Genomic DNA, 15,800 nt, shown 5'->3' on the forward strand with positions numbered 1-15,800 from the left:
ATCGGCAATGAAACTTTCGGGGACGTTAATAACTGGTTCCCAGCCAATTCTTTGTACCTAAATTTAGAAAAAAACACGCTGCATGCAATTCAGAACTTGTAAGAGATTTCCCACCAGTAAATGCCTAAAATGCTGTGACAAACACATGAAGTCAACAGCGTTAGATTTTCGGCTTTACACCCCGATAAGAAAATTCAGCTGGCGTTAACACACCACACATCTGGTGAAGCGCCTAAACAAATCTCTATTTGCAATGCGAATTTTGTCAGACATAGTGGACATTAAATGAAAAGGATGACACACTATGCCGACTTTCATTCCATAATGTCTTACGGAATTATTTTTTGGGGTAACTCATCAAGCCAAGCTAAAGTTTTCCAGGTACAAATCGTGCAATAAGAATTATTTGTGATGTGAACTCGTGGGCTTGTTTAGGGAATTGGGGATATTTACCATTGCTTCCCAGTATATTTATTCCTTAATGGAATTAGTCAATTTGAGGTACGACCGTACTAATGCATTCACTCAGTAGCATTTCAGCAAATACTAAATCTCTGCAGAATGGTAGCTGACACCACACTTTGAGGTAGGGAACCTGGGGTCGGAGCAGCCAGCGTAACAAGGTAACGTTACTGTCTGCTCGCATTCGGGAGGACGACGGTTCAGTCCCGCGTCCGGTCATCCCGATTTAGGTTTTCCGTGATTTCCGTAAATCGCTCGAGGCAAATGCCGCAGTGGTTCCTCTGAAAGGGCGCGGCCGACTTCTTTGCCCGTCCTCCCCTGATCCGACGAGACCGATGACCTCGCGTTTGGTCTCTTCCAACAACCCAAACCCCAACCCATTAGTGTCTGCTTTGTTTATTTACATTAGTTACAGTTAACTGCAAATACCATGACTGACACAATCAACGTACCGTTTGTACTGTATCTCAGAACATGTTGAACGCAAGCATGACATCGGCGATCAAGATTCTGACGCACCCTGACAAAAATCCCTGGTATGTTTTGAATCACATCACAGGCGGCTACAATTCTGACAAATAATTCCGTCTCCGTATCAACTCGGGTCTCATAACAAGTGGCTTCCCGTATCCCCATATGAAAAAATCGAGGGGATTCTGCTCAAGTGACCTCGCAGGCCACGGAACAGGACGTCCCCTTCCAGTCCAGCGAGGGGGTTGTACTACCTAGTAACCAGGCTAGTCCTCCTCGTTTCCCTGCAATAAATAAAGAATGTACATGTAAATAAACAGCACAGTACGTGTAACCTCAAACGGATGTTAGTTGTAAATGAGCTGGAAAACTGTAATGCTAGACAAAGCTGTAGACAAGTTTACCTCCGTAAGCTGGCTTCTCCAATTCCAGGTTCTCTACCTCAATTTGTTCAGTGCATCATTCTGTATGTCCTGTTACATTTGTTCAGTGCATTATTCTGTATGTCCTGTTACATTTGTGCACGCTCATAGTTCAGGTGATACGACCTCGTAAACAGTGGGATTTGTGAAAAACTGGTTCTTGAATGAAACGGAGCGCAAATTTTCAGATTCGAAGGGACGAGGGGGGGGGGGGGCAGGGGGGGGGGAGGCGGCGTCGGGTTCACTGCTGAATGCTAACGTACAATACAGCATTTAACTGTAAAGAAGATTATCCCATTTATCTTGAGCCGCGCGGGATTAGCCGAGCGGTTTAAGGCGCTGCAGTCATGGACTGTGCGGGTGGTCCCGGCGAAGGTTCGAGTCCTCTCTCAGGCATGGGTGTGCGTGTTTGTCCTTAGGATAATTTAGGTTAACTAGTGTGTAAGCTTAGAGACTGATGACCTTAGCAGTTTAGTCCCAGAAGACTTCACACACATTTGAGCATTTATCTTGAACACCGAAAGTACCTTTCCCTCCGGGAGCAGTATACGAGGAGTGGAGCTTTAATAGTGGAAACTATTTATTTACAGCTCGTACAAAATAGATGCGTGTTTCAGAGTTTTGGTGACCTTCAGAGTAGTCACCAGCATTGTGTATAACTCGTTGCCGGCGATGTGGAAGTCGTAGGAAACTCTTAACAGTGCCAATTGTGTTGACAGTTCGAGCGGCGTGCTCTATTGCCCGACGAATTTGTAGTGGTTCTGAAGCGAATGCCGTGAAGTGTTTCCATCAGTTTAGAAATCGAGTTGAACTCACGAGGGCTTAAGTCAGCGGAGTGCAGTAGGTGGTATATCACTTAGCATCCCCATCAGTCAAACAAATCAGTAACAAACTTCCTGTCAGATTAAAACTGTGTACCGGACCGAGACTCGAACTCGGGATCTTTGCCTTTCGCGGGCAAGTGCTCTACCGACTTTTTTTTAATATATATATTTATTTTTATTTACTGTTTTAATACATTCTTAATGTGGTTTTACTTTATACCACAACAAAAAGAAATGTACCTAGCACCGCATCGTGCTCTGAGAAAAAGAAAACAACATCTCGGCACGGTCCTACACCGAGGTAATGTATGTGGGGAAAACGAACAAAAAGTGCTTCATACAGGATGCAGAAGGGTGTGTCGCTACTCTCCTTACGCTTCATCATCCAGGTACGTCTTCACGTATATCATGTTGTTCCACCGAGAATCGAACTTAGTCATGTCAGCTCACTCAATGGGTATCTTCTCCTACCTGTTGATGACCCAGCTGCGTGGAGGGTCGCGTAGGGCACTCCCTAAGTAATTACAAAATTACTGTCTGTGTTTTGGGTTCCGTACGATCTTGCAATGACGTTCTTGAAGGTAGTTCCAAAAGTCTAATACATCTTTAGGTCCATCGTGAAATAGGTAGTGTACCGCATGCGCACGGATCCACGTGACAGCGTTGGTCTTGGAGCGCGGGAAATACTGTTGATCCGGAAATAGTAGAAATCGAGGTGTACTGTGTTCCGGAGTCACTCGTAGAAAATACGACAAAATTTGTCGCACCAAGCGCCATACGTCTTCTGCCGCGCCACATGTGAGACGGTGTTCGTCCGTGTCTGGTATCCCACAGTCTACGCAGAGAGGCGATTCCGCCATGTTTATCTTGTGGAGGCGTGATCGGGTGATCTGTTTACCATTGACTGTGATGTACCATGTGGATCGGACGGCTGTGTCCAGTGGAATCGCGTGAATCGTCTTCCACACCACCTTCCAATTAACCTGAGGGCTTTTGGTCTCCACGATGTTTGGTGGGCGCCTCTGCTGTAGGACATGATATATATCCCGCGCCGACGCCTGTTTCGTCGGTGGTACTGCGATACGGACATAGCTGTGTTCAATGTAAAAGTTCCCGAAGTAGTAGAAGGGTGGGGGTATGTCTTGCGTCGTCAGTGGGGGCATAATGGAGGGCGGAGCTAAGGACTCCAACAGCAAACCTGTCAAACTTTCCGGGTGGTGGCGCCACAGCTTGATGTGTGAGCTGACATACAGGGCCACAGCTCTGTCGTGGACATGGACGAGACCAAGACCTCCTCTTTCTGGGGGAAGGGTCAGTGACTCATAACTGACTTTGAAGAGCATGCCTGTACTGACGTAGGCTCCGAATGCCGCTAATAGACGTCGAGCCATCAGTAACGGTATTGGGAGAACACGCGCTATGTGTGGAAGGCGCGATGCGAGGTAAACATTGACGAAATGTGTCCTTTGGAGAATGTCGAGGGTCCGCAGACGAAGGTTGAAGATCTGGACCCGAATTTGTTGTAATAAGCGGCGGTAGTTAAGAGCCGCGGTGCGCCGTATGTCGTCGTGAAACTCTATTCCGAGACATTTGATAGTGCCACGAAGCTGTAGGGGTTCGACACACGCTGGGGTCAACCCGTCTCCTATGGCCATGGCGACCGATTTGGCGACGTTGAGACAGCTGCCGGAAGCCACGCCGTACGTGGTAATCCATTCTAGTGCTCTGTTGACATCGTCGCGATTGCGGAAGACGAGAACCAGGTCGTCTGCATATGCTGTACAGCGAAATGTGACGTCACGTAGGGTAAGACCGGTGAGGCGTTGACGGAGACCACAGAGTGCCAGAGCATATAGTAACGTCGACAAGGGGCAGCCTTGACGGACGGAGCGGAAAATCGGGAGGGACTGCGAGAGACGCCCGTTAACGAGCACTTTGGAAGTCGCCCCTCGGAGTAGGCGCATCACGACGTCTGTGAATTGCTGTGGGTACTGCATGTGCTGGAGAACGGACGTTAGGTACGCGTGATCCACTCGATCAAAAGCTTGGCTAAAATCCAGTGATGCCAGCGCTCCCGGGATGCGGCGTGCCCTGGCTAGGGCTATTAAGTCACGGTATCGACACAGTGCTGTGTGGATGTTGTTGATACCCCCTAGGGAAGTCTGATCTGGCGAGATGACGTAAGGTAGGGTCGGTCGTAGACGGTTTGCTAATAGTCTGGTGAATATCTTCATGTCGCAGTTGACGAGTGTTAGCGGGCGGTAATCTTGTATTCGAGCCCCACCTTTAGGCTTGTGAACCGGTATAATTATTCCTTCTACGAAGGTCGCAGGGAGCGGCACCGCGGGGGACATAAGCTCCCGACAGATATCTGTTAACTTGGGAGCCAGTAAATACTGGAAAGTTCTATAAAACTCCACAGGGAGCCCGTCGGGGCCAGGAGACTTATTCGCCGCTTCTTTACCGATGGCGTCGATAACTTCGTCTTCCGTAATGTCGTTCAATAATTCAGTCTGTAAATCCTGTGGGACAATGCCGTAAACCAGTTGTGAGACTGCTGTCACCGTCGTCGGGTCGGAACATTGAGCAGAATAAAGTCGTGCGTAATGGTCGAAGAAGGCTGCAGCAATAGCGCGTTGTGTGGCGTGATGACGGCCGTCCTCAGTGGTGATGGCATGTATCAGCGCCCGTCTTCGCAGTGTACGTTCTCGGATGACGTGGTACATGGTGGGTCGTTCCGTTGCGAGTCTGTCTTGTGTCCGCGCTCGGACGATCATCCCTTCGAGGTGTCGGCGCATATGGGCTACGATCTGTGCTTTCGCACGCTGAACTGTCAGCTGTCGTTCCGGTGTGGGTGGCAAGGAGGCGCATTCGCGAAGGACGGTGAAATAAAAATCAAGGGTCTGCCGCCTCCAAGCAGCAGTCTCACGACCATACGTAACAAAGGTCCGCCGTAGGGCCGGCTTGGCGCAGGTTAACCACCAACTAATCGACGTAGGATACGTTGGGAGGCGGCGGACGCACAAACTCCACGTGTCTTCGATGGCGCGTCGACAATCCGGAGAAGCGAGATGAGCGAGGTTTAATTTCCAGGAATGTCGGCTGCGCCACACCCGTTGGCGACGAAGGGTGACGGCACATACATAGGCCTCGTGATCAGAAAAGGCTACTGGCCACACCTCCGCGTTACTCACCGTCGCCGCGAGAGAACGGGAGACGTAAATCCTATCGATGCGACTAGACGAGTGACTCGTGAAATGGGTGTATCCCGGTCTATTTCCTTGGACATGTTCCCATGTATCTACTAGCTGGAGATCGCCGATGAGTGTCCCAAGTTCGGGGCACGGTGAATGACGTGGCAGCTGATCTTTAGGTGCTTGGGTGCAATTGAAATCGCCCCCTAATATCAAGTCATCGTGCCTGCCCTGAAAAAGCGGTGCTATTCCTTCTGCGAAGAAGAGCAATCGGTCACGACGGCGATTCGTTCCGGAAGGGGCGTACACATTGATAAACCGGACGCCTTGCACCGTTACGGCCATTCCTCTAGCGTCGGGGAGATAACGGACCTCGTCCGCCTCGAGGCCCTCTCTGAGGAGAATGGCGACTCCACTGTTAGTTGGCGAGGCGTGGGACACATGAGCCGTATAACCATACATACCCGGCAAATCGGCGACGAAGACTTCTTGGAGAAAGACAATGTCAACCTCTGCTGCATTGAGCATGTCTTGGAGCAGCGACAACTTCGTACGTGTCCGAATGGTGTTAATGTTGATGGTCGTCAAGCGATAGGTTTGTAGATCGTCTCCTGCGGTGGGGGCTGCCGTCAGTGTCGCCGTAAAATGTGGGGCCCGTGATCTGCTGGCCGCGTCCGCGCCGTCATCTGTTGCTACTCGGGAGGGGCCGAGGTGTGGGAGGAGAGACCCCTCTCCTCATCCACCACAGCGGCCGTAGAATCGTCTTCAATGTCATCCGCCCAAGGTCCGTAAGTTAACGGTGGCTGCGGTAGAACACTTGTGGGCTGAGTGACTAAGGGTGAATCCGCAGTTGTTTCCGGTTGTGTACCAACGGCGAGCGCTGTGCTGGCCATCCGTTTGTCCGAGAGAGCGGAATCGGGTTTGTCAAAATCAGACAAAGTGACAGGTGAGGGCGATCTCGTGTCATCCATTTTCCTCGTCGTTTCGTCGGCCGTTCGGTCGTCAACTGGAGAAGACGTCCGCTGGAGGCAATCGTCTGAGGGTGTGCGACGTCGCTTTTTATGTTTTCTCGGTGACCTTTGTTTGCGGACGTGGGTTTCTGTGTCCGAAAGAGTTTGTGGTTCCCGTATAGCATCCCCCTCAGGGAGAAAGGCAGAGGTCGGTACAACCCTAGCGTCGAGTTCCATTCTCTCGTCCGAATCTTCATGTGGAGTCGATGGGCGGCGTTCTTCAACCCCTGCAGACACCGTAATGGTATGGTCAATCCAGGACCGGCGACAGGTGCGCATTCTAACGCTTCCTGTCTGCCGGAGGGGTTGTAGTCTGTCATGACGGTCGATCGTGTCACCTCTGCGTAATTGAGGGGGAGGGCCGTGAGCGTAGGAGGTGGTGTCGTGTCATGCAATGGAAGTTGTGTAACCCGACGTTGAATACACGCCGAGCGCACATGACCCTCCTGGCCGCAACCAGAACAAGTACGAGGTTGGCCGTCGTACATTATTATTGCTCGACAGCCACCTATGACTAAGTAGGACGGCACATGTTTCTTTAATTCAATTTTCACTTGTCGGACGCCGTTGAGGACTTGGTACGTCTCGAAGGTGTTCCATTTTTCGGCCACGTGGCTAATGACCGTCCCATAAGGGCGTAAAGCTGAGGTAACGACGTCCGGTGGTACTTCGAAAGGGAGTTCGAAGACTCTTAGTGTGCGTAATCCTAGTCCAGCATGGTCAACAGTAACCTCTCCGATGTGACCATCGGAGTGTTTGAACTTGAGAGTGTTCGCGCATTTGGTCACAACTGCGTGACATAACTCGTCGTCGACCATCTTGACGTAAACGACGCTACTTGTGATGGATAGGTGGATACCGATGATGTGCTGTGTTGGTATTTGAACTTCGTCACGGATGAATCGTTCGACTTCAAAGGCTCGTGGTCGGGCGTAGTCGGGCTGGAAGCTGATCTTGATGGTAGCTTTTCTGTACGAATGAGCCATGGCGACTCAGTGTTAACGGACGCGAGTATTAGCTGCGGCGAGGAAGTAAACAAACTACGCGCGCTCGCGACTCTGCGGACGGGACCGCGACTCTGCGGACGGGACGTAAACAAGACGTCCTCGCCGCTCACCGGCCGAAAGCAGACTGGCCGACTGAGCTACCCAAGCACGACTCACGCCCCGTCCTCACAGCTCTGCTTCTGCCAGTACCTCGTCTCCTACCTTACAAACTGAAATCAGTAACAGCTTGCACTGTACGTGCTTGAGCATTGTCCTGAAAAAGTTCGCTCAGGTCCAGCAGGAAGTGTCATCACCTGTGTCTCTATGCTGTTCAGTTTTGGAACACAACCTACGACCAGCTTAGAGACAGAAGTGATGGCACTTTCTGCAGGACGTGGCCATCATTTTGCAGGACAATGCTGACAACGGGTTATACACATTGTTGGTGACTACTTTGAAGGTCAGTAAAACTCTGAAACACGTATCTGTTTTGTACGAGCTGTAAATAAATAGTTGCCACTATTAAAGTTCCAGCCCTCATATATATATACATATTCCCTATGTCCTAGTGATATGTATGAGGGCTGGAACTTTAATAGTGGCCAGCAAATGTTGTTTAGCTACCAGGGGGACATTAACATGTCTGACTGCCTTTCTTGTAACTTGCTTAATGAGAAAGAAGATGTGAAGACCACTACATTTCCTTATTACATATCTCCGTGTATTTTTAATTCGGTAATCCACTTTCTCACGTCAAGAGCTTTTCAGAAACGTATCCGAGCGTACCGCTCACATGAACATGACCTTCTTGAAAACACAACAAGAAATTAATTTTAACATTCCTGTACTTGCACACAGTGTAGGTAGATAACGTAACTCGTCCACTTCCTGGAGTTTACAGGAAGCAAATGGAAACAGAAGGAAAATACGCGCCGGTCATTCAGTCAGCCGTCTGCAGTTCAGCGTTCGCGTGGGAACGTACACCAGGCAAGAGGAGGTAGTGTATAAATGTTACTCAGCTACAGACAACGTAGGTCAGCAGAATAAGTGCAATAATTGTGAGAATCTACAATTATTGCTCCGCTGAAAACTCAACCAACAAAGCCGCAAGAAAGAGGAAATAGTGTCCGGCTGGTAGCTAAACAACAATTGCTTGGTACATATTTGTATTTTACTTCTGGACAAAAACTTATTTGAGGTGGTCAAACTTCTGGACAAAGCGATCGACAGCCCTGGCCGTAAGGGGACCAACTGGGTGCTGGCGGCTTCCAGATGCAATAGTGTGGACGCAAAATGTGACGCCGTGCGTGTGCAAATGCCCGAAGCTCAGGAAGCAGTTGATACTCGTGTTACAGCGGGAGGGACATTTTGCTCCACAGATTCAAGTGGACACCGATAGGGAGCAAGAAGAAACCGGCACATAATAAACATCCCGTGGGCGATATCGATAAACGTGCCATCAGGCAGATATTTCTTTGATATTATGAACAATGAACAGAAATGCCATATTTCATGAAGCTGCCAGAAATATTGTTCCGCCTACGAAATTTTTAAAAAGTTGTTGGAATAAATGAGTTGCGATGTGTGCGAAGTAGCAACAGAATCTCAAAAAAGTTTCGGGGGAAAAAGAAGCACCAGGATTACAACAGCCAGTGGTTTATTGGACTGTGAATCTACATCTGGATGTACGTGATTACACTGCAATTCACACCTAAGTGCCTGGAGTGAAAACCTCATTCTGGAAACATCCCCCAGGCTGTGGCTAAGCCATGTCTCCGCAATATCCTTTCTTTCAGGGGTGCTAGTTCTGCAAGGTTCGCAGGAGAACTTCTGTTAAGTTTGGAAGGTAGGAGACGAGGGACTGGCAGAAGTAAAGCTGTGAGGGCGGGGCGTGAGTCGTGCTTGGGTAGCTCAGTCGGTAGAGCACTTGCCCGTGAAAGGCAAATGTCCCGAGTTCGAGTCTCGGACCGGCACACAGTTTTAATCTGCCAGGAAGTTTCATATCAGCGCACACTCCGCTGCAGAGTGAAAATCTCATTCTGGAAACATCCCCCAGCCTGTGGCTAAGCCATGGCTCCGCAATATCCTTTCTTTCAGGAGTGCTAGTTCTGCAAGGTTCGCAGGAGAGCTTCTGTTAAGTTTGGAAGGTAGGAGACGAGGTACTGGCAGAAGTAAAGCTGTGAGGACGGGGCGTGAGTCGTGCTTGGGTAGCTCAGTCGGTAGAGCACTTGCCCGCGAAAGGCAAAGGTCCCGAGTTCGAGTCTCGGTCCGGCACACAGTTTTAATCTGCCAGGAAGTTTCAAGTACACAATTCAAGCATTTCAATACCTTCAGGATATAAAGCACTCTACAGTGGCTGATGAATTCTTTTTGTTAAATCAGATACCTCGCGTTTCTACTCAATTTAGCATGATAATCGTGAGTATGTTTAACTAAATATCACGGTTGAATGTACAAAAAATGTAGGAGAGACGGAGAGGACCGCAGTTCTGAGTGTCAATTGAATGTCACTTGTTGGCGTAGCACGAGCGCACGTGTTTACCTTTCGTTGGCGCCGGCAGTGGAGGCTGTTAGCGCGAGTTGTGAACCTGAGAATCTATTCTAAATCTCTCTCGAGTGTTAAACCCCAATATGATAAATTTCCATCATCTTCGGTGAAGCTGATACTCCCCAGCTAAGTTAATTAGAACGGTACACACGATTTGTCTGGAATAGCGTGTACGTCATTGCCCTCAAATGGCTTGCGTTAACAGTCATTCTCGGTGCGATTCCCCATACTAGGAGACTTCACAGTTTAACTCCTTTCGAGTTAAGACGAGCCTGTGAACAAGTGTTCTGATAATGACTCGCGCATTCGTCTCAGCATGGCGCGAGCCGCCTTGCTCAAACACTCGACGATTTGCTACAAGAGAAAGAGCGAATGTCTCTCTCTACATTTGCCTATATCAAAGCTAGTGGCCAAGTGTTTTCTTTATGGCCACCCACTAGAGTTTTTGTAGCCTATCACGGGCGTCGTTTCTTTCGTATGGTAGAGTTTAACTTCTGCTATGTAATACTGACATAACAGCTTTTCCTTTCGTGTGAGTTTTAGCACTAGTGGCTATAGTGAGTCATCAATGTTTTGAGTGGGGTTTCTCCAGACGTTTATCAGTCATCTCCATTCTCTGTAGAAAGGCTTTCCGAGGAGTTGTCGTTAAAAGCAGAGACGAGGGCGGCTTTTGGCGACGGCCTGTGCAGTGGCTCCGGTGTCTAATTGTGTCCACAAGGTGTCCCGCTGTGCGCGCTTCACCCTAACATTGAGACGGGCGTTGCCACCGTAAAATTCTCTTTCCCTCAGAACTGCGTCTCGTAGCGCGGGTCTTGGAAATTACTTGCTGCCATTACTAGTGTGAGTGTTAGTGGTTTACATTCACGAAATGCTGGCTTGTTTATTCATTTTATCTATCAATAATTCATGCATTTTCACATAATTATGTCGTGTGGTATATCGAGTTAACTGGAATTGATTCAAAAATTCAATGTAAAGTGCGTTATTTGTTTGACACCTTACAACATATCTGGGTAGAAAGGAAAGAATAATATTGTGTCTGCTCGAGGCAGAACTATCCATAAATAATATTACTGAAGGATAGATGACTGTGTCACTTTGTAATCCACTTCCGCACTCCAAAAGCCCCAATCGGGAGTGTGCGTGATGCTACATGGTGCACCCTATTCTGTTTGCAATTGAGAAAGAATTGTGTGACATTGCCAGCTGTGAGATTCGGAGATGAAGCTCCAATTAATTGGGAACAGCTTGTTCTTTCTCGCACAATGGCCCCTTTTTGAAAAGTATGTGCGCTGTTCTTTAGAGATGGTGATTGGAGCTTTACAGCCACCTTTCATACTCTATTAATGTGTAAAGATGTTACAATAGTACTGCCCGTTCACGGCCCGACCATCTCACCGACTCGCTCGCCGACCTGTCCGACTGTGGCTGCTGTACGGTGCACCCCAGCTGCCGGCACTGGCGAAACTGTGGGCCAGCACGTTGCAGTCAGCGCTGGAAGTTAGGGGTCCGCCAGTCAGAGTGGAGTGCGCGGACGACATATCCGCCACTCACACACAGGCGAACCGGTCGGGGCAGGTCCACTCGGCGGACGAGTCGGTCGACTGGCCTTCTCGTGTGCGGGCGACTCAAAGCCAAAAGTGCCCTCGAGAACTGACCCGTGGCCTGGTCGGCACAGGTTTCTACCGCGTCAACTACGACAGGATCGGCTGGCAGGTGGTGCAGGCCCAGCTGGTGTCCGACCACCTGGTGGTTCCCCGGGAGACGCGTGCCCAGCTGGTGAGCGACTCCTTCAACCTGGCGCGGTCCGGCCACCTGGTGTGGGGGCCGCCGCTCGACATCTCCCGCTACCTGAGCGAGGAGCGGGACTACCTGCCCTGGGCTGTCGCCTTCCGCAACTTGGACTTCCTGGACACAGCCCTCGCACCTTCCGAGTACTACTCCTCCTTCAAGGTGAGCCAGCAGCTGTTGGTGTAGTTACGTGTTCGGAAATCCTAACGGTACGTGCTATCTGTGAGCCGCCTAATCCTCATCGTGCACTTTTACGTTTCTTCCTTTGGCCAACTTTAACCTGTTATTATTAAATCGGCTTCAAAAGCCCGAATACCTCGTTCTCGTTGTTGTTGCTGAGTCCACAGACTGGTTCGATGGCAGCTCCCTGTGCAGCTCTATCCTGTGCGAGCCTCTTCATCTGCGACGTGCTTCCTTTTGAACCTGTGTACTGCATTCATCTCTCACTGTCCGTCTACAATTTTTACCCACCACACTTCCTTCCAATACGAAAGTGGTCTAAAAATCAATTAATCTGTTCAATATGATGTGAGACGTTAAGTATGTGAAACTTTTGTGGTTTAAGATGGAAGACTGTAATTATGTTATGGAAGATTAAATTGAGAATTGGAATTGAGAATACGATTAGACTTGAGCTGCAGTAATTAGCAGTGGCAACCACACTGAGACTCGAACCTGTTTTATGCTTCAGCTGTGCTGTCCGAGCGCAGCACCGTGTAAGGATAGTGTCAGGGAAGGCGAATGGTCGACTTCTGTTTATTGTGAGAGTTTTAGAGGAGTTTAGATCCTCTGTAACGCAGAGCGAGTACAGAATACCAATTCTTGAGTAACGCTCGTGTGTTTAGGCTTCTCACCTGGCTGCATTAAATATATACACGGAACAAATTAAAAAGTGTGTTACTGGACTTGTTACCGGTAGGTTCGATCGGGATGCAAGCATTACAGCGATGGTTCGTGAACTCAGACTGGAAATCCTGGATGGAAGGCGACGCTGTTTCCGGAAAACACTGTTGAGAAGATTTAGAGAACCGGCCATTGATTGCAGTATAAGACGTCAGAGCGACACTACCGCTGCCAAACCTACAGTGCATTTCGCTTAAGGACCGTGAAGGTGAGAGAAATTAGGCCTTGTACTGAGGCGTGTAGACAGCCGCTTTTCCCTCGCTCTATTTGCAAGTGGAACAGGGAAGGGAACGATTAGTAGTGGTAGTCTCCACCATGGCGGCAGAAAGCCGAGAATGATAATACTGTGAATCCACACAAACCATAAAAATCTGTTTATATGGGTACACACATAAGTACATACGTACCAGGTGGTTATAATTAAACTTTCTCTACCTAACACGTTAGAACATGGAACCTAATTAGTCTACGAGTACCAAACTTCGTAGCAATGATGTCGAGGGCATGGGGAAGACAAACAAAATTGAGACACTTTTAATGTGCTGCTAAAGTACGTCATACCATTACATGCCGGTACCATTACTCCTACAAAAGGGGCTCAGTATGGAGCTCATCAGCGCGGGATCGCATTCTGCACAGCAGAGCGAAGCATGTCCGTAGGTATGCTTGCTACCTGTGTGAATGTTCCCTTAGTAAACCCTGCCTTTCAGGTAGCCCACAACCAGAAATCACAGAGGGTCAGATCAGGTGATCGTACCGGCTAAGCATTTGGAAACGATCGGCTGATAATTCGACAGTTTCCAAATGTGGTTCGGATAAGCAGGTGAACATCACGAGCGATGTGCGTTGGGGCTCCATCTCGCATGAAAACTGAACTTCAATGCGTCTCTATCACGTAGGGCGTGAGTGACACGCTGCTGGCGAAGCACATCGCAGTAACGCTGGCCAGTCGTACTACACGTCTTTGGTCCTCGAGCGCCAACCTGTTCAAAAAAAGAATGGGCCAATGATGAACTTTGCTATAAAGCCACACCCTACGGTGACACGTTCACCGTACTGAGGAACTTCACGTACAGTGACTGTAGGTGAAGATCCCCACACTCTCGAATTCTGTGTGTTCGCCTCACCCATCAGAGAGAAATGAGCTTCATCTGTCCACAGGATGGTCCCTGAGCCAGCCCTCTTCAACTACAGCCCTTGCGAGAAAGTGGACAATGAAGTCAAGACGTCGTTGTGCGTCCTGTGGTGCAAACTGCTGTACGATTTGGATCTTGTACGGATACCATTTGAGAATGGTTCAAAGCACCTTCTGTACAGTGGACCGAGGGATTTTCAACTGTCGTGTCACAGCATGTGCACTGCCTGACGATAGGGAATTACGCGCAGCGTTGTTTGCGCTAGCAACAGCGATTTTATCAACCACCTGTGGTGTAGTTGGTTGTCGGCCCCTTCCTGGAGCGACGCCCAGTTCTCCAGTCAATTCGAACTTCTTCATCGTGCTCCGCACAGCAGGTGGGTAAAGAGGACCCTTCCGTCATCCTTTAAGCTGGCGATGTTCTCGAAGTGCCGCTGCAGCGTTACTGTTAACGTTAACACATCAACAAGTGCATTGCGACTGGTCAGGGGTGTGAGACTATGATCACGCCACCTGGTAGCCATAGCTGGAATTGGACGGTGGCGCTGTGACGCTTGGAAATCGTGCACCTCATACTCTGGACATTAATGCTACCAATTTTGGTACTCGTGCACTAATTAATTTCCATGTTATAATGTGTTAAGTAGGGAAAGTTTAATTATAATCACCCGGTATGTTCCACATCTCCTACTAAACCATGGACCGATTTCGATCAAACTTGGTACACATATCGCTTACTGTCTGGAAAAAACCACTATGGGGGTAAGAATCAGCCACCGGTCAGAGGGTTTGCGAGGTGACGCGAGGATACTCGTAGTCCAGTTATTCAGTGTTCGAGAATAAGAGCGCTTAGAGACTTGCGACGAACTCCACACACAACTTCAAACCCTTACAAAACTTTCACCCTCTGACAACCCAGCAAAAAGACGAAAGGAAAAATTTTGTTGCATACTACATTTTCGTTTTTGTGCAGTTACACTGCCACATGAAGAATGACACTTCAGTTTATTACTTCTTTACTACCGATTCGAAGTACATTCCGCAGACAGTAAGTAAATATACCACTGAATGTACCTGCAAATTTATATCATTCTATACCAGGTAGTTCAGTACACACGATGTGATAAACATTACGCTACGAGAAAATGGCACTGTGTGGCGATATTGACTAGCCATACAGGTGAAATATGTACAAATATGCGTGAAATATGTTAAATATGTGTACAATATATTTGACATATTCGTATGGGAGGAAAGCCATGAGTAGAAAGCTCACCCGAAATCCCTGGAATGATATCAGTCAGATTAGTTACATTATGAAAAAAAAATACTGTAGGAGTAACAACAGCCAGGCTGTTATTCCAGTGAGTGTGATAACGTGGAGAGATATGGAAGGACAAGGAGATGGTGAGGGTGAAGGACGAGAGAGTGATGGACGGGAGCACGAGGAGGAGAGGGACAGCGATAGGGGAGGGGAGATGGACACAGAGGAGGGTAGGAGGAGTCTGGCAAACAGAGGGTGAGGAGGAGAGGGACAGCGATAGGGGAGGGGAGATGGACACAGAGGTGGGTAGGAGGAGTCTGGCAAACAGAGGGTGAGGAGGAGAGGGACAGCGATAGGGGAGGGGAGATGGACACAGAGGTGCGTAGGAGGAGTCTGGCAAACAGAAGGTGAGGAGGAGAGGGACAGGGGGGAAGGAGCAGAGGAACGGAGGGGGCATACCTGCATAGGCTTCCGGTTGTCTGCCCATTAGCTCTGCGGTGGTAGCTGATAGAAGCAGCGTTGACATACTTACCGCGCAAAGACCGCATAACTCCAGTCCGTGAGCATTAGCTGGCAGCTAAACTATGGAACAGTCGGGAATCTTGCATGACTAGTTTGACAATTGTCTAAGATTTCCTGTAAGCTGATTTATTGTCTCTAAACCACGGAAAATGGCAGTCGAGTCCTTATTTGATATCTCACCATCAACTATACGTTAGTGACTGCCTCTGTTACAAGTTGACACACGAAATCAGCCAGAATATGTTCAGTCCTACCCGATACTTTTTAA

General features: G+C 48.9%; 1 protein-coding gene across 1 annotated transcript in view; it reads left to right on the top strand.

The window, feature by feature from the left end:
* Positions 1–15,800, top strand: part of LOC126203861 (aminopeptidase N-like) — a 255,571-nt gene that overhangs the window by 216,007 nt on the left and 23,764 nt on the right. Inside the window, exon 11 of the mRNA XM_049938237.1 lies at positions 11,596–11,870. Within this exon, the coding sequence (XP_049794194.1) occupies positions 11,596–11,870 (275 nt within the window). The remainder of the gene's footprint in view (positions 1–11,595; positions 11,871–15,800) is intronic.

The sequence above is a fragment of the Schistocerca nitens genome, chromosome 9 (genome assembly GCF_023898315.1).
Source record: "Schistocerca nitens isolate TAMUIC-IGC-003100 chromosome 9, iqSchNite1.1, whole genome shotgun sequence".
NCBI classification, from domain to species: domain Eukaryota; kingdom Metazoa; phylum Arthropoda; class Insecta; order Orthoptera; family Acrididae; genus Schistocerca; species Schistocerca nitens.